At 40.7% G+C, this 16,754-nt stretch overlaps 1 protein-coding gene across 1 annotated transcript; it reads right to left on the bottom strand.

Moving 5' to 3' along the window:
- Positions 1-305: 305 nt before the first annotated feature.
- On the bottom strand, positions 306-16,251 carry LOC133150108 (E3 ubiquitin-protein ligase Midline-1-like). Its single transcript, XM_061272415.1, has 10 exons — positions 16,008-16,251; positions 11,203-11,996; positions 8,215-8,310; positions 6,459-6,566; positions 4,504-4,652; positions 4,123-4,250; positions 3,390-3,533; positions 2,951-3,112; positions 2,480-2,687; positions 306-2,316 (listed from the first exon to the last, which is right to left on the bottom strand). The coding sequence occupies exons 2-10, from the start codon at positions 11,926-11,928 to the stop codon at positions 1,968-1,970; spliced, it is 2,070 nt and encodes a 689-aa protein (XP_061128399.1). The 5' UTR covers positions 11,929-11,996; positions 16,008-16,251; the 3' UTR covers positions 306-1,967.
- Between the last annotated feature and the right edge of the window lie 503 nt (positions 16,252-16,754).

Below are 16,754 nucleotides of genomic sequence, written 5' to 3'. Positions count from 1 at the left end.
CGCCAACAAATAAATTCATTTTCTCTATTGATTATTTGCAAGTTAATTGACAGACAGTCCAGAGGAAAGTAACTGGGATGGCGAACACATTTAACATTTAAGGGTTTAACTAAATTTCAAATAAAATTGTTTGTGTTGTTGTAGAAAACCATGCACACCTATCCTTGTCCACTGGTTATGCCTTTAGTAAGAATTCATGAACATTGGGAGAACAATTTTTGAAACTTAACAGGGGTGAAATCAATATTTATTTTTGAGGAAGGCAACACTAACCCCCCCCCCCCCCCCCCCACATTTTCCACCATTGTCCATTCAGACAGGATAGAACACTGATGCAAATATTTTATTCATATATATATATACATACACATATATATATACACAGCTAGTTAATGTATTCCCATGGAAACACAGAATTCACACACCTTAAGATGGACCAGGTTTTACAACAAAACACCATCGGAAAATAAAAGCAAATAATTTTACAGTATTTACACTGAGAAGCTCCAGTTGATTGCTATCAAAAGTAAATTAAGGGTTTTAGAATCTAAACTATCTTTCTTCTTCTTTGTAAGTAAACTGTCTTGTTTGAAATTAATTTTCCATAAACATTACATTTTCTATGAAAAGTAAAATTATTAGGTTTTTGCATTTATTTATACACAATCACACAAATTACTGCAAATCTACTCTCATTTTGTGAGGTCATTGTGGGCAATGTGAATCTTTTTATCTTAGCAAACAACTAAGACCCGTGTGAAAATCGGTATCTGAAGTGTGTGCAGTGTGTTCAGGATAAGTTGTCAACAACAGCTCAGTTTGCCAAAACAGAGAATAAAGTGTGCATTTCAACAGACCAACAAGTATCATTGCCAGCAATACAAATTCATTGCTTTCCCAATACAAGCTGTCAAAAGCTCCAAATAGAGTAAACATATTTGATTTTTGTTTCTGTTTTTTCCCCTTTTTTTCCAAAATGCTTTCAGAAATTATATTATAAAATCATCTGTACTGATAACAGAAAAGCCGAACTTCGATTTTACGTGCACTTGTGGGTCCAGAATTTGGGAATCACGTTACCTCAAAACCACGTTATTGAAATAATCTTGAAAGTGTAATAAAATCAGAGCCAGTGTATCGGGAAATTGCAGTAGGGAAATACGTACCGTAATTTTCGGACTATAAGTCGCGTTTTTTTTTCATAGTTTGGGTGGGGGGGCGACTTATACTCAGGAGCGACTTATATACATATATATGTTTTCTTTTCACTTTTTTGGGCATTTTATGGCTGGTGCGACTTATACTCCGGTGCGACTTATAGTCCGAAGATTACGGTACTAAGGAACAAACACGTTTGCATTTGGAGAACAACATCATTGTTCTGGGTGAAAATTAATCCAATATAATCATTAAAAATTATTATTTTACCAATCAGGGTAGCGATCATGTTGGGATGTCGTGTCCTATTAACGTAAGCAGAGCGCTAAAGTTTACGCGCTAGTCATTTAGGTCCGTACGGTCATAATATCTGCCATTTAAAATACTACTTCAAGATCAGTGGGGTCGATGACCAAATTGCGTTAGACATAAAGTCGCATAAAATCGAAGCCAGTAAAATCAAGGTTCAGCTGTATTTACTTTGGTCTTTTGTCAAGAATAGCCATAATGTAAAACAGTGTCACTGCTAGTGTGAAATTGAAAATAATTTCCATACATTCTCCCTTTCTCCCTGTTGTGCAAACTCCTTTGAAGTTGTGTGGGAATGTCTGCAAAGAAAATGTGGATTTATTTGGAATGTTTACGGCTAACCATCCACTCAGGTTAGGATTGTCACAGAGGCAAAAACAATACAGTACGATTATCTCAACTCTAAGTAGCTGACTTTTGGGGAAGTAGCCAAAGAAAATCACAGCAAGTAAAAGGAACTATCAAGTGCAGGACAAGTGTTACTTGGCTTGTGGATGTGCTTATTCTTGAGGCTCTAGTTCTTCCAGATGGTCAGGAATGGGGAGGCCCGAAAGGATTGTCAGACACTTGTTCCACACATTGAACACAGGACACACGGGTTGCACGAAGGAGATGTGGAAGGTGTGCAAATGCTGAGAGCCCACGGCGTCGTAGAAGGTGAGTTGGCCAGCGTCGTAGTCCAAGAGGATGCCTACTCTGCGCAGATGGGGCGAAGGCTCAATTGCCAGATCTTTACTGTTGTGGCGGACCACCCAGGAGTTGTTACAACGGCAGAGCACCCATGAGGATGAGTTCTTGCCGATCCACTCGTGCTTAGGCGCTGACTTGTATGCTATACCCACGGCGTACCTAGGGGGGAGGGGTGTTAGATGTTGACATAAGAATGACCAAGTAAAAAAACACAAAATTGTTGATTTGCATTTTTAAAAGGTTTCTGGGTTCCTGCCTACCATGTCATCCATTTTTACAGAAAAACATTCATTATGGACATATGGTCAAAAAAATAACTCACCAAGTGCTTCCCCCAATCATAGCCTCCCAGTAGTGCCGCCCACTGTCAATATAAACGTTCCCCACCACCCCGTAGCTGCTCTGGCTGGAAAAGCGCTCTTGGCTGTGGCCTTTTTTGGATGTGCTCTCGTCACGCTCCACCGTCAGGTTGTCGTGTGAGATTTTTAGCTTCTTGTGAGCAGATTTGGGGTCCAGCTTGAAGGGCTGACCTGCCAGAAAGAAGGGGTGGAATGGCAAAACAAATTGATGCTGAAACATGACCACATTGAGATTAATAGCATGCAAGATCACTCACAGGACACCTCATTTATTTACGGTAATTTCGGGTTTGCAGAAGGGAAATAATTAAACCCATCTGTGACTAAGTGGAGAAAATGATAAAGTAAATGAAAATGTTTCAAATACATCATCTATTAGGTTTTATTAGAGGTTGGCCTGTGTTCATTTGAGTTTTCCTTAGTTGGCAACCTACTGTTAGTTTTCAGAGTCCCCGGTTCACTGCTTCGACTCCCCGCTTGGTTAATCGCTTTGACAACGATGATATACTTGGTGCCACTCTGCAGGCCATGTACAGTGTAGTGGTTCTGTTTGATATTGGGCACAATCATCCAGCTCTCCAATGAGTTGCACAAACCTGAGACGAAAGAGTTGAAAGTAACGAGATGACTAAAATTGGATGAAGTAGAGTCCGGTGCAGCTTATATATGAACGAAACAAGATTTCCCTCTAGTTTTAGCTGATGCCTTCTTCTAATCAGGTGCAACTTATAGTCCAGAAATTGCGGTATATAGGTATTTGAATGAGGCACAATGTTGTGTCAGGATACCTTTTGAATTACATTTTCAAATGGTGTTTGGTGCTTAGGTAGAGATGTTGGTTTGTTGCTTTTTTACGTTCAACACAAAACTTACTGGCAATGTTGGACTGTCCAGTGAAGATGGCATATTGGAGTTCGTACGACACTACTGTGAATTCATCATCAGATGTCCAGTGGACTGAGATAGTGTCATAGGATGCTGTGCATAGCTCTTCCCTAATGCACGGTGCAGACGGAGCTGTGGAGGCAAGAAATAAAACTTTTGTTATATATGATCCATAATGATAGGACTGCCTAAAGGTAATAGGTAAAAGTACATTCTTGAAATCTACATAAAAAATGCATGAAGGGACACATAGAGCCATCTCCAATTAAAATTTGCTGTTGGCCAGTATGACTTTTGTGTTATATTCATGTGCAATGTTCTGTGCATGCAAAGTAAATACACATCAACAGACTATTTAGTTACTTTAGTTACAGTTAGCTGTAAATTTTCTGTTTCGTCCATACTTTTTATTCAAATGTATAATTTTGCACACTTATAATTCTTTGTCAAATAATTTTAAGAATTTATTAATAAAGGGTTCCTCTCATTTTTTGATCAAAGACAGTTTAAAGGAATTCGAAATGAATGAATTCAAAAAAATGAATCTAGACCTTTGAAACTTTTCAAAAGGTTTTGAGGGTAGTGAAAAATATTTTATTAAACATGAACCCAAAGAAAGAGACATTGTTTGGAACTTACATATTGAAAATGTGCGGCTCATTAAAGTGGTGCAAATTAAAATTGAATTCCTTCATGTGAAGAAATTAGGTTTAGGATTTACCAGTGAGGTAATCGAGATTTTCCAGCAGTTTCTTCTCTCTGGAGAAGTCCAGGGCAAAGTTGTCAAATGTGTCTGTCAGATGTATCTCAGGAATAAGCACTTGGGTTGATGCAGTTGCCATGGAAACCCTAAAACAGCCCAACCCAAATACTGCATGTTATTCAATACTATAAATATATTCAGCAAAATGTGCCTTTAGAATTATGGAAAAGCAAGTTTTTGTATAAAAGGTGGCACATACCCGCTATAAATCAATTGAACAGCTTAAGACAAATGGGATAAGGTTCGGGTAAATAGGAAATGTAGTGGGAAAATCAAGTTCACAGAAAGTTTTCAAACAAACTCCTATTGTCTCACATTGTCCTCTCCTTAGTGCCTGACCTGTCGTTGATGCTTTTAGCAGTCTGCAGAAAGCGGGCGTGGTCCCCCTCTTTCAGTGTCTGGTCAGCTTGTGTGATTAGCACAGAGGATCTCTCGATACACTGCTGACAGTTGGAGATCTCCTGGGCTAGCTTGCGTAGCCTTTGCGCCTGAGTAGGGAGTGGAAAAAATGCTCAGTAAAAAGAAGAAATGACAGGTTGCAGGAGTGCACGTAGATTGATGTTGATTTTTAAAAGTCCCCGAACGCTGTTCACATTCATCCTTCTTTTAAATGCCATCCTCACTCTGCTAAATTGCTATTGTGTCTTATAATTGTGAGGAGAAAATGACCCGGTGTCTACTATTTCTTTTCTTTTTTAGAACCATGTCAGCGGAACCACTTTTGGATCTGTCTCAAAAACCTCAAACTAACATCTACCAGTTTATTATTAGCTATTAATGTTATTATCTACACATTATGATGAGAGACGTTACTGTTCGATTGGGCCTCATAATGGCACGCATAATTAGGTAGTCAATTTGAGCTATGCCTTTATATAGCTGTAACCTTCTCTACTTGAAATTTCTGCACCTTTACTTATCTACGTCACTCTTTGGCACACTTACCAGTTGAAACCAGTTGTGACAAATATAAAAACCCCAACACATTATTAGGTTATAGCACGCTCCTGTGTTAGTGTGGATAAGACAGTATAAGGACAAGAATCATCAAGTCTGGCATAAAGCACAGTCTTACTGTGCGCACGTGTGAAGTTTTCTTTCTTTTGGTATTTTGCTCGACTTTGGCAGGTAGAATTGAGCATGACGGTGAAGATTAAACCTTTGTGCACCCTTGTGGGATGGATGTAGACATTTCCACGGCCTATCCGTGCCGTGTCCCCCATTTTCAACAAAATCAGAGGAGTCAAAGCAAAAACCTGAGTCCGCCGAGCCTGACACCGAGGGTAACAAAAGAGTCACGCTACATGGAACCGTACACGCGGCCCCAGCTTGGAAGCGCAGAGCACTAACTGCTGAGCTAGAAGTCCAGGTCACTGCCCTGTCTCATTGCCTTACAACTGCAGTGGAAAGTTTGTACCTTCCTGAGGCTGGCGTCCATGAAACATTTTTATATTCTGTACCTTTCTAGAAGTAAAGCCCCCCTGCATTGCAGCAAGATAACCTTCAACATGCACATTAATCTATTATTGATCAGCCGATCAACGTGCAACTTGTGAGATGAAAGCAAATCAGTTTTGTCTATCCACCTTTATATTACATACTAGAGAGTATAGGCTCCAGTTCGCACAACCTATTTAATATAAAAAGGATGGATGGATTTTTGCGCATATACAAAACGGTTTTAAACAATGTGACAATGCTTAAGTGAAGAGATGATGATCCCAACTACAATGCTTCTTGTATTGACTGTTTTCCTTATTCTAGATTTGTCTGTAAATGTCTGTTACGGAACTATGACCTTTAAATAAGAACCAATTCCACTCTCTTTCACGACAGACAAAGATTTTAAGAGACAGATTGAGGTCACACTGAAATTAGGGCAGGGGACATGTCCTCAGTAATTTGGCATGAATATTGTAATCTCTGTTCAAATCTGATGCTTTGAAAGTACTTCAAGCATTGCAGACTATTTAGAGTCCCATTGATCCTGCTTAGTCCTGCATCGAATCAAAATGTGTTGATCGGATTTTGCTGTTGCTTCAATGCGATATTACATTCTAGAATGGTGCTATGTATCATGAAAGTCTCACTGTATGCATCATGAGAAGTTTACAGTACATGCTTAGTCACTGCGGAATGCGGCAGGACCTATTTTGGGTAGTCAGTCTGTTTGAATGTCATGCCATAAATAAGTCAAGGCATAGTGAGAAAATAGAGTACTGCATTTGACCCAAAACAAGGACTCGCAAGTATTTTAATGATCAATTTGTATTCCCACTGTTGAGCCCCCTTACTTTCCCCTCCTTAATCTTGTTGCCAATAATTTGTCTCCTCTGCTGGATGATGTCGATCAAAGTGTCGCACTCATCCAAGAGCTTGCCCTCCTGGCGGGATGCATTCACCTGCGAAGAAAGCCACAGTGAGACACTTCTTTAACCTCTGTGAGAATATCGCCGAGTAGACAATGCATTTTCAAGATTTTTGTTATTCACCGGTCAGCCCGGTCACTATCCCATGCTGCTATCCCACGCCCACTGTCTTCATAATGATACGCCTATTTATATGTATACCAATATTTCCTGCATCCTAAGTATTTATAATTAGTATTATTGTTGCTGTTGTACAACAGATGCAACAGACATGAATCTAATCTTCTAACGTTCAAATCACAGATTGCCCATCTGTCTGATCCTTGCCTGGAATTATTGCCATGGGCTTCCAAAGTGCAAATCCTGATTCTAAAATGGAGTCTTAAATTGACGTTCAAGTAGTACACCTTAGATATGCTACAGCCCCACAGAAAGAGTATTAGTTGCATCCACACAGTTGCTATGCAAAGCACATTGTGTGCAATGCACAGAATTAGAGTATTTAAGGACTGTTGGCAAAGCCTACCGGCAGAATGTAACACAGCATGCTGATCAAGTGATTCATTTACGGAATACTGAAAAAAAATGGAGAGCGTTCAACCATTTTACAATGCAGATGAGGTGAGCTTAGTAATAAAGCCAATGAGAAATACTGAAGCAGCCGGAGGGATTGTCAGTGCAGTGAATTTCTAGTGTAACCCGGCATGACGATTCCAACCCACATCAAAGCACACTCCCAACACAACAGAATTCAGATGGACTCTCCTCAGGCTATTTTGGGAGTCTGGAGTGTGTGAAGTGAACAATAATGCACAGGGCGATCGGAGGGAACAGGGAAGTGGGACCATTTTTTTTCACCCTTGTTTTGTGCATCATTTATTCATTGCTTTTTTCATTTTGGGGGCAAATTTCAAATGCCTGCATCATCAAAACTAGAGTGCTAACTTCACAAACAACACGCACACTTTGGCTTTACAGCATCTTGATGAAGCACAATACTGGCTCTTTGTAGTTTCTAAAGGACATGTCAGGCAAAAACGTCACTCTCCATTTACTCCATAGAGATGCTGCTGCAGTTTTAACCCACGGGCGTTGCTTTTTAAAAAAAAAAAAAAAAAAAAAGCTTCTTTGAGTGCTTGTGCATGTAATGTCAGTGTGCGGGTTTAAAAAGAAAAGCTGCTGACAAATACCAGAGTCATCTTAGCTAGATGTGATGCGCTGCCCTCGATTCTTTTATGCATGTGAACTCATAATGCTGCAAAAAAATGAATAACATTAAATCTATCTCACTCTCAGCTACACAATAAAGTACTACTTTCCTTTTTTTAACCTACACTGTTGGCCAATTTCTAAATAATAATAAATGATCCCAGGAACAGTGCAATTATGCTTCCTATGTGTTCTGAATAATTTGGGGAATGATATAGACGTGGACAGACAGTGAGTGCTATGACGCCATAATGCCATTGGAATCAATTTTCTATGATGTTATAGTTTATTTTCCTGGGTTGAGTAAAGGAAAAGATTGTCGACTGAAAAGAATCTCATATTGCTGTTGTGCAAAAGAAAATGGGAAAACATGATACCATTTACATAATTAATCCCATGGCCCGGTGAATCTAACAATATGTGACTGATCACCGATGATGCAGTTCCCGATAAGACTCAGGAAATCACTTACCTCCACATGTTGACAAGTCTGAATCAATTTTCCCATCAGCGACTCGAGCTCGTTGTTTCTCTTGATGAGATTACTCAGGTTTGAATCCAATGCTTGCTGGAGAAAAAGACATTGAGTTGACACTAATGAGAAGGAATCCATTCAAGTACAACAACAGTGAAGCCTCGAATGAAAGCAAAAGGCGATCCACCCTTTGAGTTTTCAAAAGCCAAGTAAGTTTTGAGACAACCTTCTTCAACTAAACAAAAACAGACATATCAATGCACGGCCCTTTCATTCTGTTACATCCTGCTATGTCAAAGCATCCCAGTAACTTTCCAAGTGTATTTCCATACCTCTGCAAGAGGGTGATAACCCTCATCCCTGCAATGCCGCCTCATCTTGTCCCGTCCAATCCTTATACACAGTCCTGCACTAGCAGAGGATGTGAGTGGGACAACCGCTCCACTGAGCACCAAGCCATGCGCAAACCCAGCCAAGCGGCAAATTAGGCATCTAAAGCTTTTTTAACCTCCTATGAGCGTACGCAGCCCTCGCGGCTAACGAACCGGCAAAAAGGTGACAGGATGTCCTCCCTCTTTTTTCTTATACAGTATATACGTATATGTATTTTTTTGTCCTCTTTCTATTTTCAGATCATCTCCCTATACTTGTTGCCAGCAAGGGAAGAGTTACATGTTGTCCCCTTTAAATCCAAGAGTTTCACCAAATTGCCAAATCGAGCATGCTTAAGCTGATCTGATGCTGTGTCTGTCCCATGCAGAACTCCTTTTCCCTCCTAGAAATTAATCCAAGTTGAGTGCTTCTGTGGTGCCTTTCTAAAAGAGCTACATCTTGCCACAATCTATCTCAATGAAAATAAGAACAAAAAGTGCATATCTTTAAAAGTTCACACTGATAAACAAGATCACATTCCTCATGTTTTATCTAGTATTTTTTCTGAAATCAGCTTTATTCTGAAACTCAGCAATAAACAGCAAGAGATTTGAGGGATTTGCGTCGTTTGTCTTAATGGGTGAACCTCACCGTAGCATAAGGAGCTTAAAGGATGGCCTTAATACGATGTTGGTACACAAAAGGAATAGTAGCCTGCCTTGCAACTCTGCCCTCCTTTGTGTGCGCTTAAGCATTAATGGTTATGAAGATGCTTTACTTGCAGGTCACATCCTTGCCCACCTGTCATTCATATTAAAATGTTGCTGTTTGGCTTTGCACATGCTTATGTGCATGTTTATGCACAAATGCTTATCCGCACACATGCATTCAATGCCAGCTATAGCACATGAACTGTACTTCCTCATTTAAAATGATAGTTGACCAAACGATGCAGTCCCCACTTGAGGCAGTTGATTAAAGCTAATGGATTACTGAAAAACACAATAAATCTTAACAATGAAGCCAGTGTGCTCACACAGCAGCTCACATCTTTTATCCTGGAGGTTTCTCCCACTCTCACCAACCATCCAAGACTTGGATGTGTGTGTTTTTTTTTCTTTTTTTTTTTACAAGCGCCTGTGGGTAATTTTATCTTGGATAAGGAGGGTTATTTCAACAATAACCCCTACGGCTCTTATCAGACTTAAAATGAAATAGGAAACTACTCGAGTTATCCAGCATGCTTTTTGGGTGCGTGCGTGCGTGTGTGTGTGCGTGCGTGCATGTGCGTATGTGAGCGATTCAGAATGAGAGATGTTAGGATATCGCTAATTCACATCACGTCAGAGCAAAAAGTAGGAACCGTAAAATGGGTCACAACTGGGTTTTTTTTCTCAAACTTGTCAGAGTCCAAATGGAAGTAAAATAAAATGAGTGAGAGGTCACATTTTAAGTTTTAATTATAAAAGTTTTCTTACATGGGAGAAGCCTTTAGGAAATGTCTAATCAAGTCATGCAAAGTCTTGATTGACAAAAAAACTCAAATAAATTATGTATGTTATCTTGCATAAATGCAACATGACTTCTCAGGAAATGTTCCACCATAATAGTTTTATTTTCAGATGAATGAATGAGTGTGCAGACTGTGGGTTGAGTTTTCCTCTGTGTGGTGATGTGAATTTTTCTATGCAAGCAATCAGTATAATATTTAGGGCAAAGCTTAGGTTGATAAATGCACGAGTGGATGACACTTAACACTTTGACCTCCGGATAATCTGTTGCTTATAATGCAGTTGTGCACCAAACACAACAGTATGCCTAATGTTAAATTAATATCTTTCTGACAATGTCAGTGAGTTTTATTATAATTATGCAAGCGGGATTTTGAATCATCTCTTGGAATGACGATGCCATCCCTACCAAATACTCATATAGAGTATAGCTCATACAGTATAGCTCCGCTCAATTAAACCCCATCTAACACCCAGCAAGTGATTTGGCACTCATTACACTGCTACCTCATCGAATATTGTCAGGTTTCTCCATTGATTAAGGGTCCGGCTACATGTGTCCATAGTGGTGCTGCACACATGGCTCTGTGCACACAAACCGCACACAGTAATTGTCTAATGACAAAAACAATAACATCTCAACTCCAGTGGAAACAAATCTTATTCTGAGAGGGATTTACTTCCTGCTCAAAACTTTCTTATTTGTAAGAAAATGTTTGTTTTTTCAAATACTGAACATACACCATTTCCCCTATGCTTTTCAAATTGTAAGTCTCCGGTTGGGTGTAATGTAATTGTAATGATTATAATGTGCACCAAATAGAGAGGCAGCCCAAAATAAAAATCAGTTGAGAGCAAAAATGTTGGTAAATACTATACAACTGATCAGATAGCTTAAAAATCTGCCCTCAGTGGGCAACAATCTGGCGGGTCATGTTAAGTGTGACAAATGACATCTTTGCTCTTCTGACCCTTATTTGACCTTTGATTTCTTTCCACAAAAGGGTAGGTCTAATATATTTCGTATTCCTTATTTGACTATTGAGCTATTAAAACTATAAAACAGACATCAATAATCTCAAATCAAAATGTAGTCACTCACCCTGAGTTTTTCAAAGCGTTCACTCAGTGCTGCCACTTGGTGGTCTCTGTGTCTTCCCACCAGTTTGCAGAGGGAGCAGATGAGCTGGTCATCAGTTACACAGTACATGTTGACCTTCTCCTCCTCATGCTCCAAGCATTGCAGCCCTCGCAGGTGGGAGCCCGGCATGGGCTCAATGAGCCGATGTCCAGTAAATGGCTTCTTGTTGGGGTGAGTGGCCCTGAGGCACTCCTCACAGTAGGACACTTCACACGTCACGCATGTCTTGATCGCCTCCTCTGGCGGATCCTGCTCGCAAAACTGGCACTGGACCGGTTCTGGAGACGTTCCCGGGCTCGACATTGCAGCACTGACGGGGACTAGAGCCAACCGCTCGCTGTCTTCTTCACCAGGCGAGTTGGGCCCACTTTGAGGGGCGGGAAGGGGCAGCGGCAGAGGAAGGCCACTTGATGTCGAGGCCTGCTGAACTCTATCAATGATGTTTTGCAAGGTCACGTTCCTCTTGAGTCCTTCAAGTCCACGATCAGGTCTCAAGGATATGACATATCTGCACGTGGGACACTGGAAGGCGCTGATACTTTGAACCGATTCGTTAGTGGTACAGTGTGAGACAAGGATGCGGTGAGCACATCCAAAACATAGGCTGTGGGCACAGGGGAGCAGCAGCGGGTCCTCAAAGAGCTCCAAGCAGATTGGGCAGGTGAGCTCTGACTCCAGAGTGTCCATCCTGTTCAGGGGAAACCAAGTGGAGCGAGGAACAATGTCAGCAAAATCCAGGGGAACCACTCAAATATCTGTAGGCGAGAGAGGAATCAGTTAAAAAAAGCCATCAAACTAAATCACCATAAAGAAAGGCATTTTATTTTTTATATGAAGTGAAGGAAATTGATGGATCAAGCATGCATCAATATCTCATGACCTCATGGGGGCAGCAGAGTCAAGCTTGAGCAGACCTATTGCATGGGCAGACATGGTCTTGAAATAAGTTAACTAATTTAAAAAAAACAGAGACGATATACAGATTCAATCAATGAAGTAGCACCCCCTCATTGAAAATGTACATTTATGGGTCAAAAGTTTACACACTCTTTTACAGTCACACTTTCCTTTAGTGTTTGTTTTTTGATGGTCTTGAGCAATGATTCTTAACTAGGGTCCTGTGTCATCTTAGTGCCATGGGAAATAATCTAATTGTACTTATATTGTCAGAAAATGATCAATTATGAATATAACGCATGTAGAGAAAATGTATCTATTCACAGTATGCCAGCGACGTAGTTATTATTTGTAATACAAGTCATGGACGTCCTGCAAGTATTTGAGCTTTGAGTCCAAATAGTAAGTAAATGTGTGAGTTATTGGCCTGACAGATGCATGTTGACACCAGTGTGTTTTCCAGCATTCTGATTGTCACAAAGCTTATTAAAGCATTATTTTACTGAAGAGAAACATACTTTGAGAAGGGCAGGGCGCCCACCATTTGGCGAGCAGAATCAAAAAGTAGGTCATCCCCGCTGACCCGCCGCACATAATCAGACCCCAGTGTGCGTATGTGTGTGTCACTCAGGACACACTAAACATGCAAATATAGCAAACAGGCCTGGAAGGCGCATAGCAGCTTTCAGGCTGTAGATGAAGCTGTATTAGGTTAGCTTCTACATTAACTACATTACTTTCATATGTCCTGTGCACCCCAATGTTTGGTTTGTGGAATATGAGTTAAACAGGCAAAATCCACCTATTTTTATCTATTGCAGCAGTACGGCCATTTTGCCACTTATTGTCAACTGAAAACGACATCACAGTTGCACAACCAATCATGGCTCACCAGTTTTATGAAACTTAGTTTAGTTGTGACCTGAGAGCTGGCCACCATGATGTCAGTTGACAGCAAGTGGCAAAATGTCCGCCCCCTTAGATAGATTAAGACAGGTGAATTTTGCTGATGAACTCATATCCTACAAATGCAATATTAATCAGAATGCTGTGTTCAGACTAGTGGAGGAATGTACAATAAATTATTAAATTTGGGGGTTGATTTCCTTTTTGAGATGTTTATAGTGAGCCCTAAATTCAACCTTTTTGCAAATTGTGAAAATCCATGAATATTTGAAAGTTAACATATTGCATTATTTGTTTGTTTGCTTGTTCGTTGTTTGTCTGTTTGTTTTTTGCTTGAATAACACATGAAAGCGAGTGACCCACTATTCGATGATAGCTTGTATCTTAAATTTCTCAGACATGAAAACAGGACTCTTGCCTGGCAAAATGACCTTGACCACTACCTCATGGAGGATTTATGAATGAAATAAACTTGTAACGTGTATCTCAATCAGAAAAGGGTTGGATCATTCACACAAATAAAACAATAATGTTTAGCACAAAGTCACAGGTACATTACAGATGCCACACTTCCTATTTTGCTGTCCACTTAAATGCTCAGAAAGTAGTAGGAAACACATGATTAATTTTGCAGTGCAGACATGCAGCCTAATGTGGGCCAAAGTGCCAGGGTTCATAGCTAAGTGATGTCAAATATCTTAACCTACTTCCTTTTCCCCTTCCTTCTCCACTTCCTCTTCCTCGCCATAAAACACTGCAGTCACTGTCTGATTATGTGACACACACACACGCATGCACACACATCGCCTTTGTGTGATTCCACACAGAAAAATGATCTATAATCCGTTCCCACCCACGCTGGACTGTAACCAATCGCAGCCTTTCATATTGTGAGGTGGTTGACTACAGGATAAGCCTGTATGCAAGTCCAGAGTATGACAGAGGGTGACGTGTCTGTTTGCTTGTGTGTGCGTATGTGCTTAAATGATCCAAATTAGATGTGACAATATTTGCAAAATTAGATGTGACATTAAGAGAAAACAAAGGAAGGGAATGTAACCATGTTTGTTGTCAAAGATGTTGATGGACGACAGCGAGAGATGCATTGTCTCGGAGTTATCCGCAACCAGAATTAGACCAAGCACAAAAAAGGTTGATTGGGTGTGACAAACACTTCCAAACCACTTTAACTGAGATGTCTGGAAAGGCAAAAGACTTGAATACTGAAATTGTTTTAGAAATTCTTCTCACCACATAATATTGAGTGAAATAAAGTCCCACCTTTCTGACTGTGTCACTCAATACTCAATTTGTAACCTCAGACTAACCTTGCCAACCAAAGTTATTGGACGTCACAACTGGCAGACACATGGACTGGTTTGTAAAACAAACATTTTTTGCAAGATTATACCTGTTTGTAAAGGACGTCTCAACTTTTTCATGGTTTTTCTTTTCCCACAGTGAACTATGAGTTCAAGGATGCAATTATTTGTACACAAACAATTAGAAAGCACTTGGAGAGGAAAAGGCATCGCAATACTCTCTTAGCTATATTTATCTTCAACATTTTTCACACTAGCTTCGGGGCCAGTCTAACTAACAGCTGGGATGCTTTTCACAAGGACTAGCGCTCTTGACAATGGCACCGAAACATGTCATGCATGGGAAACAGGAAACAGCATTGACAACATGGGTGCTAAATTGGTTACAAACAAATGTTGCACAAAACATTAAAGTCCTTCCTGTATAAGCCACATTGCATGTCACATATCACACAGTTGATTTCCTTGTTGCCCCATGACCTGAGCAGGTTGAGCTCGGGAGGGGAGGCTCATCCCATCTGTTACACACGTGGCTCCGCACACACGAAACACGTGTAAAGATGTAGGAGTTTCTTGCCTCGCTTCTTTCCAGCTACACTCACATGGCTTATAAGCAGAGACACAATATGAATGTAAGGAAACATAAGATATGTAATCAGCATTCTCAGACATCCTCTCCAGCATCCATCAAGGCACTGTGTCCTATCATTAGGTTTGGCCTTCAAGCATCAAGAAAAACAGTTGATGAGTAAAACTGGGTCACACACACCCAAGTGCCCCAAACCCACAATGATGCACGCATCTGACTCAATATAGATTTTAATATTGAGTCCCACTGCTGTTGTGAGATTACCAACTCCAAAAGTGCCTCTTAGTTCAGGACACAGATGGCCCTCCAGCATTCCCTAACATCTGCAGCTCTGTCATTATCATTCCAGTACTGCTGGTACACTCTGCTCCAACCCTACATTCCTATTTTGCATCAGCCAAGATTCAACACTATATGTTTGTATTGGGAAACAGCTATTAAATCATTAGATTAAAAATATATATACTTTTTTCATCACTCATTGCCACCTTAAATCTTAATCATTCAGAACTGAAAACAATATATTTTGAATAGCTTTATGTTTCCAACTTTGTGGCGACGGTATGGGGAAAACCCTTTTCTGTTCCAGCATGACTGTTTCCCAGGACAGAAAACTGGGTCCACTAAGGGTTATTTTGACGGACATAGTTTGCAAGAACTTGAGAGCTGACCTCATGAAACAACATTTGGGATGAACTTGAGCGGAGACTACGAGTCAACATCTGTGACCTCTGACCCTACAAATGCTTGTCTGCATGAATGGAGCCCCCCCCACACACACACACACACACAGACACAGTCATAGGTCTTTTCAAACGAGTGAAAGCTATTTGAGCTACAAAGGGGGAGCGAAACCATATTGTTGTCTGCTTTCTCCTTCCTGTTGGTGGTTGCAGGTGCTGCAATATTGTTTTCAATGTAGTCAGGATTCCCTAAGAAACTAAATCTGGAGTACATTAAGAGCAGAACAAACTTCTAGCAAGAGAACAAAAAGGAAAAACGAAAACAACGGCAACAATGCCCCTTCCTCCTCATCCCTTCCCTCATCTTACCTTCCACATGGTTATTATCCCATCATCCAAAGGCAAACCGAAAAAGGAGAGCAAGAGAACATAGGGATGGCTATCTTTAGCTTTCTCAGCTCCAGCAGGAGTGTACGAGGCAAAAAGAAGTCGCCAGCAGTCAAAACAGTCTACGAGGATGTGGCCACAGCTCCGTGGCTGTGTCATCACCTCTCATGACATGCTTCCTACCCTGCCTATGCAATCCAGTGCATCCTGACACTGAGGAGAGAAAGGGAGGGGAGAGAGGGAAAAAGAGAGAGAGGGCAGACTCAAAGTGCAACGCCTCCATCCCTCCTCCTCCTACCCGGCTTCCCTATTCAAATCTGCCAACGGGCCTCTATATAGGCCAATCACTGGACCTTCACCTAGGGCGGAGTCAGCTCTACGAGTCCCTGTCAGATGTGTCAGACGCAAACATGCCATGTAAATATGTTGGCCTGTGTGCCATTATGTATACTGTGCATTACTCCCGCGACCTCACATGTGCATGTGTGTCTATTATAATGTGCATCAAAGCAGCCCAAACACATCCCAACAAAGAATTTTCCCTCTGTAATGTAGCATTCCCCTTAAGATATATTAACGTTGCAGCTGTTTTAGGGGATGAGAACAAAAACACGACCCTAAAGGAAAGAAGCTTAGATTAATCTCCAAGTTGCAAGTCAGCCCTTTAATCGCCCACACAACTGCCTCCATAAAAGCATACGCCATTCTGAATGTTTAGCATTCACTTTA

This window comes from Syngnathus typhle, linkage group LG2 (genome assembly GCF_033458585.1).
Source record: "Syngnathus typhle isolate RoL2023-S1 ecotype Sweden linkage group LG2, RoL_Styp_1.0, whole genome shotgun sequence".
NCBI classification, from domain to species: domain Eukaryota; kingdom Metazoa; phylum Chordata; class Actinopteri; order Syngnathiformes; family Syngnathidae; genus Syngnathus; species Syngnathus typhle.
This window is presented reverse-complemented; position numbering and strand designations above follow the sequence as displayed.

Coding starts and splice junctions, on each gene's coding strand:
- LOC133150108 (XM_061272415.1), bottom strand. CDS start 11,928: ATGGACACTCTGGAGTCAGAGCTCACCTGCCCAATCTGCTTGGAGCTC. Junction 4,653..6,458: donor ACAAGATTAAGGAGGGGAAA/GTAAGGGGGCTC, acceptor CTCCCTACTCAG/GCGCAAAGGCTACGCAAGCT. Junction 4,251..4,503: donor GCTAAAAGCATCAACGACAG/GTCAGGCACTAA, acceptor GGGCTGTTTTAG/GGTTTCCATGGCAACTGCAT.